Source organism: Urocitellus parryii, unplaced genomic scaffold (genome assembly GCF_045843805.1).
Source record: "Urocitellus parryii isolate mUroPar1 unplaced genomic scaffold, mUroPar1.hap1 Scaffold_35, whole genome shotgun sequence".
Taxonomy (NCBI): Eukaryota; Metazoa; Chordata; class Mammalia; order Rodentia; family Sciuridae; genus Urocitellus; species Urocitellus parryii.
The window spans coordinates 2192341-2207954 of NW_027553167.1; the positions used below are offsets into that span (position 1 = coordinate 2192341).

A 15614-nucleotide genomic window follows, 5' to 3' on the forward strand; every position below is an offset into this window, starting at 1 on the left:
ATTGATGCAGAAGTAAATAGATTTGTAAGAGATAAAGGAAGACATTTAAGAGATTAGCACTAGGACATTTTTGAGAAGTGGTTTTCATTAGTTACTAAATGTTGGTTTGTTCTTCTCTGGAGTGATACTGGGCTCAAGCGGAGATCACTTTCCTTACAATCCTCTATGACATAGGTACTGTCTTATAACCATCTTACAGGTGAGGAAACTGAGGCAACAAGGGGTTAAGTGCTTGTACACAGGTAGTATGAGGGCAGGATTTGAACCTGGGGCCCTCTGACACCAGGATCTTTGTCACCTATTCCCCCACCATAGTAAAAGGGCAGATCAGTCTGCAAAAAGACTTTTATTTGTCTTGATTTTACACAGAAATTATAGGGTGCTGGAAAGATTTTTCTGTCCAGAATTCAGCTGCTTGGAGTTACCATGGTTCCAGTCCTTGGCCTTCTCCTTTACACATTTCCCGATACTGGGAAATGTCCCACTTGCTTCCCATTTGTCTTTCCTCCCATCCCCATGGGCAACACCTTTTTCCAGGCCTTACTCACTTCTGAACTGTTACCAAAACCACACAGACACATGCTGACGTGTATGTGCACATGCATGCACGTGCGCACACACACACACACACACACACACACACACACACACACAAGCTTCTCTCTGGTTTCACTGTCTCCAGGTTTTTTGTTCAAGACCAAGACACACTCCCAGCAGAAAGATCTTTCTAGACTCCTGCTTTGCACACAATGCTATGCTCACTTTAATAATCCCTTGCTCAAAGAAAATCCCCCTCCTGAGCAGGGCACTCAGTCAACCTCTACGTACTTCTTCATCAATCTCCCATATGTCCCCTTCTTGGATCATTTGCTGTTGGCCAACTGGCCTCTTCATCACTGCCCAAACAAGCGAAGCCTTTGGTACCTCGGTGCCTTTGCCTATCTTCACTCTGCAGCCTGTGATAAGCTCTTCTCTGTTGCTGGGTTCTCTGAGCCCTTTGCTGCCCTTGGGTGCCCCTTTACCTTCACGATGCCATCTCAAAAGATCCAGCAAGTAGTGGTCCCTTGCTCCTCTGAAACCCCTTGGAGAACTTACTATCTATCTGTGACCCTGGGTCACCTCTCCAACTTCTTCAGCCTCCATCACGTCTTCTGCAAAGTGGGATAAGAATAGTCCTGCCTCAAAGGGTGAGAAGAACAAAGCACATGGTAAACTGAGCACAGCACCTGCCACAAAGACACAAGGCAAGCACTCAATAAAGGAAACATGATAATATTATTAATAGTTAAGGTTATAAGTTTTAGTACTGCATTATGCTTTGTGTAGTTTTAATCTGATTTTCTCATAAAAGGTAGACCTCCTGAGAATGGGGATCTCATTCCATATTTACTATAATGATTTAAGTTAGCATTCTGGGAAATGTTGAGGATGAGCAAGCAAACCCTAATGGGGGAGTCAGAAATTCAGCTTAGCTCTTCTGTCAGCTCAGTCTGTGACCTTGACTTATCTTGGTTAGTCAAGTCCCTGATAGTCCTTCCTAAATCATCCTTCACTTCCTGTTGGAACATGTTTTCAGATCCAAGCCCTGATATTGACTGTATTGATTTGGGCCCATTCTTAATACTCCTAGGCCTCAGTTTCTCCATTTGCAAAATGGATAAAATAATCTTGTTTTGCTATTCACTCTGAGAACCAATAAATGTGCTTGTAACACACTCACTTTAGTGGTCAGTTAACAATTGCTCTCGTGATTGTTTTATCATGGCTAGTTAGCTGATAAACTCTAGGTCTGTTGAATGTATTAGCTTTTTGAGGCTGCTAAAACAAATAGTACAAATTTGGGTGACTAAATAAAAATCTGTTGTTGACCAGTTCTGGAGGCTTACAGTTCAAAATGAAGTTGTCAGCTGGTCAGCTCCTTCTGAAGACTGCTGGACAATCTTTTCCAGGCCTGGCTCTCAGCTGCTGGTAGCTTCAGGCATTTTTTTGTCTTATAGATGGTACTCTCCCTGGGTTTCCATATCACCTCCTCCTTGTGCACATCTGTCTCTACATCCAAGTTTCCCCTTTGGATTAGGACCAATCCTCATATTGGATTAGGACCACCCTAATGATCTCATCTTAACTTGATCACCCCCTATAAAGACCCTGTTCCTAATGAGATCACATTCTGAGATCCTGGGGGCTAAGGCTTCAACATACCTTTTTTGAGGAATACAATTTAATCAACAATATTGCAAATAATTAATTGCTGCATTCTCTAGAAATTGTACTGCTGCCAACAAACAATCGAATAAACAACTTGGCATTTCTCAATTAAATAGATTTAAAAAATAATAAGAATGTTTGACTGTGAAGCCCCTTTATGCTACTGCATTTAAAACTGCATCAGGTAAGTGGGATTAGTGTTGACAAGGATCTGCTTCTTTCCATAGGCGAGTCCCAGAATCTTTGCCCAAAGTGGTATTTCCCACATGTGCTTTTGAAATCACAAATCCATCATTTCTGGCTCATGACACTTTTGCAGGGCCTCCAGAATGGAAATAACACACCAGATCTCAGGCAGTTGGCATTCCTTTCCCGTTTTTGTAGCACTCTGCAAATTCTCATGCTGTTTACATGTGATTTATATTTCTCCTGTGGTCCCTAAATGCATGTAATAAAACCAGATTTAGAATATTAATCTGACAAGTTCAGGCCAGCATGGTCTAATATAAATTTATTTACTGGGAATGATAAAAAACCTGGAAGGGTGGTTAGTAAATATTTCTTGCGGGCTCCCATAGCACTTTGGAAGTGCAGTCCCCTGGATTCCCTGTGGTGCTCATGGAAAATACAGATTTCCAGGCCTCCTGCACTTTGTGTCTTTGAGTCTGCACTCCTGTTTTTGGGGAGGAGTCCTCGGATTTGCATAACTAATGAGCCTCTCACTGGTACCCTGTGGTTCTGGCCCACATCTGAGAAAGGCCGCTCTCTGGCGTTCTCCTAGAAGGAAATGCATTGTATTGTTGGGGTCAGATGATTTCCAGAGCTGGAGTCTGTCCACTGCTGAGGACTAGGAGAGCCAGGTGGCAGATGTGGGGCAGAAGACCCAGGGATGGGCTGTGGGCAGCTGGAGGACAAGCCTGTCCAACCCATTGTGAGGTGACATCTGCTGAGCCTGGGGAAAGTACAGTAAATCTCAGGTGAGATAACGAGGACTGTAAGAGTTGATGGCAGATGTACTGTTTAGCAGGTAGGTTGGGCTGGGGAGTGAGTTTCTGGCAGCCCTGGTATGCAGAGACCTGAGCATTTGTCCCTCTGGAGGTCTGGCATTTTGGCACAGTTGGAGTGCAGTGAGGGAGGGAGTGAGGGAAGGAGGGGGGCAGCCTCTGCCCCTGAGAAGTGCTCAGTGAGGTGGAGCAGAGCCACTTGGGGAGTTGTGTGCAAACCAGAGCTCTGAGCCTTTTACAAGGTCTGGGAATTTGTATTTTTAAAGTTCCCAGGTGATGTAAAGTGACAGTCTCTCAGAGCACTATTAGGAAGCACAAGGGCCTGGAAGGAACTGGCTTTGGGACCAGTGGACCTTGTGTTGATCCTAGCTCTGTGGCCTTGTCACATTACTAACCCACGTTACTAACCCTCTGTAAGTGGAAGATCTTCCGTCCTTCCTTCCTTCCTTCCTTCCTTCCTTCCTTCCTTCCTTCCTTCCTTCCTCCCTTCCTTCCTTCTTTCCTTCCATGTTCTGAGAATTTCAGATAAAGGATGTGACACATTTAGCACATTTCCTGCTACAGGGTAGGTATCATTAAATGGTGACTCCAAACCTTGTGAGACTTGAGATTCTAGGAAGGTAATTTAGGGCAGGATGTCAGTGTGTTGGGTATAGAACTCATCAGTGGGAACTAGGGATTGAAACTGTGATATAAACCAGGCCCCTGGCTTCCAGAAGTGGAACTAGCAAACAACAACAACAATAATATCAGGGCTTAATTCAGATTAGACACTTTGTGTATAATCTTATGAGTTAAGTACCATTGTTATTCTCATTTTACAGATGAGAAAATTGAGGCTTGGGAGGATGAATGAATGGTCACCCAACCAGTTTCAGACCCAAGCAGTGAGGCTCTGGGTCTTCACCACTCCTTCCTGTTCTTTCCCGTTGAAGCCAATACTAGGTCAGAGTGGTCTTTGAACCACAGTGTTGAGCCTCAGGAAAACTGTCCTGGATTTATCTATTTATATTTCTTTCTTGTCTTCCTTCCCTCTCCTCCCTTTTCCTTTTCTTTCCTTCCTGCCTTTCTTCCTCTCTCCCTCCCTCCTCTCTTTCTCCCTCCTTCCCCCCTTCTTCCTTCCCTTCCTTCCTCATACAGCCACTTCACAAAGTTAGCAAAGCTGGCATTTTCATAACAGACATTGAAGTGCAATAAACTTCTTCTGTTAATAAAGCCCTGTTACATTCAAAGAGGAAATCTGGGGCACAAAATTATCTTGTACCAAAAATTCCTTGACCACTTCATGATTCATTCGTGCATAAGATTTGACCCCTTTCATGGGTGAATCAGAGCTTCAAAGGGCCTCTGACCTGGTTTCTTCTCCCTCCTCCTTCAGTCTCACTGAGTCACTCATCATTCAGTTGATACGAATTCAAATGTTTAATCAAGATTTCCTCTACCTTACCCATGAAGCATTGGCATGACTAAATATATTGGTTTAATCCTGAGAGCATTTTGTCAGAACTTCAGCCTTCTATAACATTCTTCTCTTTCTCTATTCTCAGGGCACAACCTTCAGTGGCAGAACAAATCAGTCTAGCAAGCAAGCTGCCAAATCTACTTGCTCCTTGTCAAGAAGAGCAGCTGGGTCCATTTTTAATCAGCACTTCCCAGCCCGTGTCTCTGGGTCACTGAAGGAGACCAGGCCAGAGCTTGCAACTTTCTGAAGACCTCCAAACAGACACTGACTGAACGCAAAATAACACTTAGGTAATCTTTGCACAAATCTGGTTGTCTTGAGAAGCAAAGAGGAAGAAAACAGGTGTGACTTTCACTCAAGAAGACACATGAACATATTCTACATTTAAATCCTACACACGGATGATGGTTTTTGGAACAGCCCAAACCTCTACCACAGACCAAGAAATATAGCTGAGAGATAACTAGTCAGCCCCAGAGTGAAGAGATGGATAACTACAAGTATCAGGACAATTATGAGGGATATGCCCCCAGTGATGGCTATTACCGGGGCAATGAATCCAACCCGGATGAAGATGCACAGAGTGATGTTACAGAGGGCCATGATGAGGAGGATGAGATCTATGAGGGCGAGTACCAGGGCATCCCCCATCCAGATGATATCAAGGCCAAGCATAACAAGATGGCGCCCTCCAGGGAAGATGGCCTCCGGGGCCAGGCAGATCTTATGGCTGAGAGAATGGAAGATGAGGAGCAGCTGGCCCACCAGTATGAGACCATCATTGATGAGTGTGGTCATGGGCGCTTCCAGTGGACCCTCTTTTTCGTCTTGGGTTTGGCCCTGATGGCTGATGGAGTGGAGGTGTTTGTGGTGAGTTTTGCCCTGCCCAGTGCAGAGAAGGACATGTGTCTATCCAGTTCCAAGAAAGGAATGCTTGGTAAGTAGAAATTTCTAAAGATCATTCTTCTTGTGCATTCAAAAATGTGAAGAGGCAAAAAGTAAAATACATGTAATGCCTGTCACAGGTAGACACCTTAAAATATACCAGAGTGTCCCTGCAAAGTTGTCATTTTATACTCATTTTGCAATTAAAATATTTTTATCTCAGAGAAATCAATTCATTGGCTCAACTTTACACAACAAGTAAGTACCAGGGCTTGGTTTCCTATTCAGGTCTGTTAGACTTCTGAGCTCTTAATTTGTTTTTCAAGTCTTGTTGCCTCCCTGAGAGTCAGATTTATCTCTTCATATTAACCATATTCCATGTCCAAATTACAATACATTTTGGAAGTGGAAGGCCAGAAATCTCTTCCATTCAGTCCTTCTTTCTGTGTCTTTCCAGAATCCAGAAGCATCTGCTCCTGGTTTCTCTTGTATCTGAGTATTAGTGGCTGAATGCCCATGTGCCTTGGGGATGAGTGACGGGCCTGAGCATACCAGCAGAGCCCCTGAAGGCTGTTGGGCATCGTGCTGTGAAGCACAGATGGATTCCAAAGATGGAGGACCAGCTTTGCAAGTTAATTATGAGGCTAGCACCAGCAGTGCCAAACTTCAGAGAAAATTTTGTGAGGTTAAAGACAGGGTGGGCACAAATGGTGTGGTATAGAAGAGATTCATCAATAATGACAAGGGTTTGTCTTGTCACCAAATGTCCTGAAAAAACATATCTACGTTCTACATTTAGAGTCCATGAGATTTAGAGTTCAGAAAATATGCTGATATTGAGAAGTTTCTATGGCTTGGGTTTTTTTCAGAACCAAGAATAAGTATGACCCTCAAGAGCTCAAACCTATCTAACAATGTAACTCATTCACTCAACTAATAGATATTAGTTTTTCATCTGTATTGTGCTAGTTTCTGTGCTTAGGCCCTGGGAAGAAAATAGCCATTGTCTCTCAAAGGAACTTACTTATAACAGGACAAGCAGGCACTCACAAACAGAGAATTATTTAATTACTGTAAGGATAAGTGCTATAAAATACCTTGTGTGATTCTGAACCTTACTATTTGCTTTAGAGAAAGAGTTGGCAAACATTGCTTCAAAGACCTGAATAGTAAATATTTTAGATTTTGCAGGCCCAGATGGCCTCTGTCACAACTACTCAGCTCTGCCACTATAGCACAAAAGCATCAATAGGCAAAATGTAAACAAGTCGATGTGACTGTATTCCAATAAAACTTTATTTACAAATACAGGCAGTGGGCCAGATTTAGTCTGTGGGTTGTAGTATGCTAGTCGCTAATTTAGAGCCACTATAAATAAGATTGGGCATAAAATAAGTAAAAGTTCTCATAAAGAATTATCCTGGAGGCTTTAAAATTATTTTTTACATTCATGTTTAACAAAAAGGCAATTTAAAATAGTTAGAACTGTGTCAGACGTGACCTTCAAGGAACCAAAAGAGATTGAATACATGTACACAGAAGCAATGACTTGAGAAGCAAGGGTATCGACCAGGGATTTTAAACACTAGCAAAATTTGAAAAGTTTTAAAAATGATATGATAGATAAATAGATTCTGATAGCTGCCTTTAATGTTGCAGGTTATTAAGGATGAATGCCTACAACAGTTTTATTTATTTATTTATTTTTAGTTGTAAGACACAATACCTTTATTTATTTTTGTGGTACTGAAGCTCGAACCCAGTCCCCATTATGTGTAAAGCAAGTCACAACCCCAGCCCTACAACAGTTTTTTTTAAGAGCAAACAAAAATCCAAACCCAAACCAAACCATTGTCAAGTGATGTAAGCATTTCCAAGACATTAATTTCTTTTACATTATTGCCACCTGAAACCTAGGTCCCTATAACTCCAAGTTGGCAATGATCCAATAATGATTTCATGCCCTGTCAGATTCTCTGGCACCATGGTGCCTGGAAACCTCAGTAACAGGGCTATAGTATGTTTGCAGCTCCTGCTGGCTCCCAGGGCAAATGCTAGTGGTGGAAGAAATGTAGTCCTGAACTGGAGAGCCCATGTACGGGCAATTATGCCCATAGTGTTTGCTAAGAAGATGCTATGACTTGGCCCAAGGAGGGAAGACAGTCCTCCTGAGTAGGGATGGACTTTCTGTGCACTTGTTGAATTCTTTGTATTCAAAAGATGTGTAAGTGGATCCAGGGAGGTAGATGATTTGAGGGCCTCTGAGACCAGAATTTCCACATGCCATCACACATAACACTTAGAGTCACCTTGAGGATTAGACGTGAAGAAATAGATGTAAAGAGTCTTATTTAAGACTGCACAGACAGTAAATGCCAAGCAGGAGTTTGACCCCAGCTCTGGATGACTGCAGTCTGTGCTCATTCTGATACACCTTACTGCCTTGCTCTCACACATGCTCTGTGGGAAAAAGACCATGCCATGCCCAGGCTCCTCTCCATGTCATCAAGCACACACAGATTGCTGGGGTACTGCAGATTGCTTGCAAGAAAGAGAGCGTGGTGCAGTGCATAATGATTTGGGTACTGGACTCTGACCTCCAGGGTTTGGTAACTGGCTATGCCATTGATCAGCCAGTGACCCCGGGCACATCATAACTTCTCTGGTTCTCAGTTTTCCCATCTATGGAATAAGGAAGGGTCATAATACATTTGGAATGAAGAATAAGTGAGATAACACAGGTAAAGCAATCAGAACTTAATGCCTTCTAAACAGCTGTCAGTTTCCTTTGTGTTATAATGCTCTCCCTTCTAGCATTTGCAGTGAATTATAGCTGCAGGCAAATAATGGGTCAATGTGGATGCTGGACCAGTTGCTTGGGTTTGAATTCTTGCTCTGTCAATTCTTAGTAGAGTGACTTTAGAAAAATTATGTAGTTTCTCTGTGCCCTGGTTTCCTCATCTGTAAAATGGGGATGATGAGGATGTCTGTTTCACAGGGTTATTATGAGAATCGATGGAGTTTAATAAACTTGGCTAAAATACTGCCTGCATATAAGAGGTACTCAAGATACCTTAGTTATTGTTATTGTTGATTGAAGTTATTATTACTAACCTGATTGCTTAAAATGATGAGCCACCCAAGTTCAGGACCAGATTTTCTCAGATGATGTTGTGCATTTTTTCTCAGCCAAATCATGTAGTATAGATTTTGAGGTCAAGCTATTTGACCTTAGCTGATGAAAATACCTTTCCTGCTCCGGTGCTAATCCAGTGCTTTTTCTCTTTCCCTTTCCTTTCTCTTTGCTGGGGGTGGGGGACCCTCTGAAATAATGCCTCTAGGCTTGATTCCTAGTCAATGACTCAGGAATACTGTAAGAGAACTCCCTGCTCCCAGATTCAGGTCTCAAATCACAGGATATTTTGTTTTCTTCCTGGAAAGGAATGAATCAGTTCAGAAAATAAAAGAAATGCCCCTGGGCCAGGTAAAAAAGATATCTGGGCCACTTCTATGAGCTTTTTGGAGAGATGAAAGTTTGTTTCTCTCCAGCATTGTGTTTTATTGAGTTCCTCACCTAGAACTGTCTCACCTGGGGAGGATAAAGGTCCATGAACATATTGGTAGCATCAGAGACTCAGCCCTGCTTAGCATCTAGTGGTTGGTCCCCTTCAAGACAAGGAGAATACATTCGTTTTTTAATCAAACCTTTCCTTCATTATTTAAAAAAATTCTTGAGCATTACCATGCTTCTGGTATGCCTCCAGTCTGTAGCAATACGAGGCAGACCAAGTCCTGGCATTCAGGGAGTTTTAGTCTGCTGGCAGAAATAGAGCTCTTACAAGAAACAGAAAATACAGCATGGCTCAAGACAATTGTGCAATGTAATATCCACTCCTATCATTTTGATTAAGATAGGAAAGAAACAAAAACAATATAAGAGATAGAGCCTGGGGAGTGCCTAGAGTTACATGACTTGTTTTTGCATCATCTCTACTGTTGTGTGTGACCTTGGGATTATCTGAAGCTCCATGATTTCAGGTGGCTGATGAATGAATCCATGTGTCTTTTGATTTCCCCTCAGGTGCATTTTCTGGATATTTGCTTAAAAAACCCTCCCCAAACGAACAAACAAACAAAAACCCCAAGTCCAATCACCTAAAGAAATGTCGAGAAGGTAGGAAGTCAGTGATGCCTGCCTGACAAACCATCTGGTTCTTTCGAATGACCCTGAATTATTGACAAACCGTTTTTTTCAGCTAGGACAACATTTAGTATAAGTGACATTTAAGACAAACCAACAGCATCTTTCTCTGATTACATTTGATAAATTGACACCAAAGTTTTTTTCAGAATTGCAAAAGTACTTCTTAACTATGGGATATTTTCCACCTTTATGCTGATCAAAAGAGAGCCCCACTGTTAGGCATGTGTTCTGTGTTTGCTTGAAAAATTTTGATTTCTTGGAAGGGTTTAGTCCCTTGAGGTGTATTTTGTTGGCTGTTAGTTTTTCTTACCATCTGTAGTGGCTTTCCAAGACTCAGGGAGTCTTATGGTTCAGACAGTAATTTAGAGCCTAATAGGGGACCCCCTGGGGCTTGGGGTCTGTGCCAGCTATAAGGAGGACAGAGAGCAATGTCAGATAGGGTGAATCCATTAGCATAAATTATGAGTTGAATTTTCATAACATCTCAGAGATGGATATATTATTCTGCTGTCATGAAAATGATCTTTTAATTGTTTTATATGCAAATGCTAGCTGAGCCTCTGGGGAGAGCATTTGATGGATGAGCTACTTTGTCCTTAGTCCTGAATTCAGTGAGTCAGTTCCTGAAAGAAGGGGCCATTCTATGTCACAAACCCTGACATGACATATGCACCTAATAAACAGCTACTCATGATAAGGAGACCGACAACTGGGAATTTTCATATATTCCTTTATGTGTTTATATCTGTAAATTTTATTTATAGATCATAGGATGCTTTAGAATAGAATGAAAGCTCAGGGCTGCCTTACTGATTGCCACCTGAAGGAGTGTGGACTTGGTGCCACAGGCAATAGGGAGACACTGAATGTCTTCGTGGAAGGGAGTGACGTGGCAGGAACTGTGATGTCCACTCTCCCCCCAGTGATGTTGGTCCTGGGAGTGATTCCAGAGGAACAGAATCTTAAGGTTCAGGTTTCTGAATTGGTTCTGGGGTTTCTGGAATTTTTTCTTTAATCTTATTAGATGTTTTTCTCTTTTTTTTTTTTCCACGGTTGGGGATCCAACCCAGGGTCTTGTACATGCTAGGCAAGCATTCTACCACTGAGGTCGAATGAAAAGGCCTATTTATCTATTTTTTAAAAATTTATTTTGAGATCAAGTCTCAGTAAGTTGCCCCAGCAGGCCTCAAACTTGCAATCCTCCTGCCTTAGCTTCCTGAATAGTTGAGATTACAGGCATGGTAATTTGAATAGATTGGAAATACTGTTGATTCTATTTCTAGTGGTAATGAGAACACTGATAATCTCTGGTGGGATGTGCAGTAGAGATTATGTAAAATATTGTCATTGAATACTCCTAATCAAACACTTATAAGAGGCAGTGATCTGGTTGGCCATGTATATGATGCATTGCTGTGACCAAAAGACCTGACAGGAACACCATAGAGAAAAGGAAATTCATTTGGGTCTCACAGTTTCAGAGGTCTTAGTCCATAAACAGTGACTCCTTGGCTCTAGGCCTGAGTGAGGCAGAACATTACAGTGGAAGGGCTTGGTGGAGGAAAGCAGATCAGAACATGGCCCCAGGAAGCAGAGAGAAAGCTTCCCTGATTAGGGGCAAAATATAAACCCCAAAGGAACAATTCAGTATTGAAAAAATTAAATTATGAGAGCTGTAACCTCATTGGTAGATGAATGTAGTTGATGGATTAATAATTTGAATGTAGACAGGTTGGCATTTCTGAAGGAAGAGGTCACCGAGGCTGTGGCCTTAGACTATATCAGTCCCTGGTCCCTTCCTCCTTCCCCTTCTCTCTCTCTGCCTCTTGTCAGCTTTTCTCCACCGTGTACTTCTGCCGTGGTGTTTTGCCTTACCGTGGGCCCAGAGCAATAGAATTGGCAGTCTAAGGACTGAGACCTCTGAAACCATGAGCCCCAAATAACTTTTCCTTCTCTCAGCTGTTCTTGTCAGATATCTTGGTCACAATGACAAAAAGCTAACACCTACTCAATTCTTACTTGATCTGTGTAAGCAAACACATTCTAGGCTAAGTGAACAAAAATCTAAAACCATTCCGCAGATTGGAGCCAGTTTATAGACCCAGAACTCCTTGAATGAAGGGGATGCTGGGTTTGCTTGATAAAGAGCCCCAGTACACTACCACAGATTAATACTGCTAATCTTTCTCCCAAGCTCTCCAAAGGGACCTGCAAACTTTTACCAGGGTAGCTATGCATTGGGGAAAGGAAATAAAGGGAACTTTTGGGAACTACTGGATATTGGTTCTGAACTGACTCTCATTTCAGGACACCCCAAATTTCACTGTGTTCTGTGAGGTTGAATACGGGCTTATGGAGGTCAGATGATTGATGGAAGTTTGGTTTGGTCATTTCATCCTAGGCCAGTGGGTCTGGGGACCTACAGTATTTCATCAGTTCTGTAATGTGTAAGCTGAATAGATAGACTTAGTGCTGGCAGAATCCCTATGTCAATGAAGAATGGATCACTGGGAACAGAGACTAGAGATGGGAGACCTGATAGAAGGTTATCTGAGAAGCAAACTGAATGTTTTGAAAACTGAGGTTTTAATATAGGGCTTAAAACTTAGTTTGAATTTAAGTACCATTATTTTCTTGTACAATTTATGCAAATTTCTCTTAGAGAAATTTATATTTTTAAGCCATGCATGGTGACACACACCTGTAATCCCAGCTACTCAGAAGGCTGAGGCAGCAAGATTGTAAATTCAAGGCCAGACTCTGTAATCTAGGGACATTCTGTCTCAAAATTAAAAAAATAAAGTGCTGGGGGTGTAGCTTAGGAGTAGAGGACCCCTGGGTTCAGTTTGCAGTATAAGGATTAGGGCTGGGGATGTGGCTCAGTGGTACTACACTTGCCCAGCATGCATGAGGCTGATTTTAATCCTCATACCTCCAGTACCCACCCCAAGAAATTTATATTTTTAGATTTATATAAGTTGTGTTTCTTACAAAATTGGAGAACTCATGTTCAGACAAGGTTGCTGAGTAAATTCATTTTTCTACAACTAACATAAAATGAATAAAAACAAATTCTAAACAACCTACCAGCTAACCAACAATCAAAAGACAAGCATGGTAGCTTCATGATTAAGAGCTATCATGAAATGAAAAAAAAAAAAGCTCAATAGGAGATCTTATCAGCAACCCACTTTGCTGATATAGATGTAGATTAAGTATGGATTTGGTTTAGAGTGGGATGCTTTTCCCTTTTGTCTAGAGCAATTTTGCTTTTGTGCTTTTTGACTTTCTCCCACGTTATAAGATAGAACCCCTGCCTCAGTCTCAAAAGTGCTTGTGTTGACAATTTCCAGTGATTAATTTCTTGTTCAAATTTATAATTTCTCAGTTGTTACTTAAATTTTGACCAAGAGTGAATAAAAATATTTGAAGCTTAAAGTGTGTGTATTTTAGTTTTGCTGGGAGTAAAGGGAAGTGTCTAAAGAGGGAGGATGTGGGGAGAGAAGAACAGGGTGCAATGACAGTGGAGGATGCTAGGATGGTTCTTAGTTCTTAGGATTTGGGGAGAGTCAATGAAGTCACCCAGACTAACTGTCCAGCCTAGGGTCTGCACATGGTTGTTTCTCAGTCAATACTCATCCTGCTCTTTTGATCCAACTGCAATCCAATCCGATGCGTTAGTTTCTCCCTTGTATTAACTTTATGTAGGGCAAGGATGTACTAGGGATGGGACTTCAAAGACTTTAAGGAGTTTATAAATTATATTCTTTGCAGTTTGATGCATACTCCTGGAAGACCTTGTAAGTAAAAGATGTTTGGTAATTATCGATTTTCTATTTATGGAATAAGATATTATTTATTTAGATTGATTCCCTTTATTATGTTTATATTTGTTTCCATTCACTAAGAGTAAACCATATGCTTTAAAACATGACCTTCAGACCATGGAAAACACAGCAGGCATGGATGGAAGAACCTTAAGTAAACTGTATTTACTGAGAATGGAGATAGAGGTTGCAGGGTTGTGTGGGGGCTGGAAATATGTAAGTATCTCACTCTCTAAGTGAGTTTATGCAAGCATTTAATTTTGGTGGCCTAACCAAGGGGGTTCAGACGTGGATCTTCTATAGAATCATAACAGATTTTGTTTTGATTACCTATTGTTGCATATTAAACAAACAGACTCCCTGGAGAACCAAAACCTCCACACCATTCGCTTTGCTCATAAGTCTGCAGTCTGGGTGACACAAGGCCTCTGCTCTAGTTGCCCGTCACCTTGGGCACCTGGAAGCGGGATGCTGGACTCCTTAGTAAGGCTCACTCACACTCTGGGCCCTCCCTGGGAAGACAGACACTGGCGCTCCTTGTGGGCTTCTCTATGTGTGATCTTTCCAAGATGGTAGCCCATTGTAGCTGGGTTTTCCACTTGTCAGCTCAGGGCTTCCAAGGTGCCTACCCCAAGAGAAAAAGGCAAACCAAAGCCACATTGCCTTTTGTGACCTCACCTCAGAGGCTGAGAAGCATTATTTCCTTTGTACAGTTATAAAGATTGTTTGATTTCATGGACAGGGGAAGTACAGTCCACCTCTTGAGGTGGGGAGAACAGATGGGAACAGAAATATTGCTGAGTCATTTCTGTGTATTACAATTAGCTACTGTCTTTTTTAAAATTATTTTTAAAATCAGACTTCTGATGCTTTGGGATGGTTAATTCTTTGTTCTTGGATGGGGTTGTCTTGTGCATTGTAAGCTACTTAGCAGCATCCCTGGTTTCTACGCACCAGATAGATGCCCATAGCAACCTGCTCCCAGTTGTGACAACCAAAAATGTTAGACATTGCCAATGTCCCCTGGGGGGCAAGATCACTTTCATTTGTGAACTGCTGCTCTAGAAGAGTATTCTCAGCCCTGACTTTCCATTACAGTCATCTGAGAAGCTGTTAAAATTACAGATCTGGCTCTGGAAAAATTAAGTCAGAGTCTCTGTAGGTGAGTTATAGGCATATAGTGATTTTATTGTGCAGCCAGGATAGAGAGCCAGGTAGTTTTACACAGAAACTCTGTGTCAGCGGGAACTGCACAGATGCCAGGACTTTTTCTTTTTGTGCTGTATAAGGTGTAGGCACTTACCCCACGGGGCTTCCTTTTTGTGTTTGCAGTGATGGTTTTTGTGTGTACATAAGTCTTGTCCAGCATAGTGAAATGGAGTTGCACCTGAAAACCTTGTACGGTGCTTGATAGATTTTTCAAGTTTCCCTGGACACTCTCATTTGATCTTTGAATGACCCTGTGAGATGGGCAGAATGCTAATCCCAGTTCCCACAGTAAGGGAAGTGCTGCTTTGAGATCTTAAGCAATGCATGGTGGACTCCAGTTCCTAACAAAGTTTTCTGGACCTGTGATCCACTCATTGCTATTCATCTTCACTATGGGTTACTTTATACTAATGAGGTTGGAAGATTTATTTTATTATGTACAGAGTTCTTCCTAGAAAGCAAAAGGAACTGGTGGTAAAGAGTCAGTAATTTCCAAATGCCTGGTTCAACCTCTATTACCTTTCTTCTACTTTAAAAGAAAATTATAATAATTATACCACCACCACCAAGAGTTATAATTTGATAAGCTCTTTCCTTGCATGCATTCTGTACTAGGTATTTTATATAGGGCATTTCTATTTCTTATTACAACCTGCAAGGTAAACATTATTTTCACCATTTTACAGATGAGGAAATGTAGGCACTAAGAGGTTAAAATAACTTGTCAAAACTAGTCAGTGCCAGAGCTGGGATTTGAAACTGTTATATTTGACTTTGTACTCTTGCTTCCCCTGTACCTTGCTGTACCATCCATG

At 41.7% G+C, this 15614-nt stretch overlaps 1 protein-coding gene across 3 annotated transcripts in view; it reads left to right on the forward strand.

Annotated features, from left to right (window-relative positions):
- The first annotated feature begins 5160 nt into the window (after positions 1-5160).
- Positions 5161-15614, forward strand: part of LOC144252005 (synaptic vesicle glycoprotein 2B-like) — a 60999-nt gene continuing 50545 nt past the window's right edge. For all 3 annotated transcript variants that reach the window (XM_077794597.1, XM_077794598.1, XM_077794599.1), the window contains exon 1: positions 5161-5611. In XM_077794597.1, coding sequence (XP_077650723.1) covers positions 5161-5611 — 451 coding nt within the window. The remainder of the gene's footprint in view (positions 5612-15614) is intronic.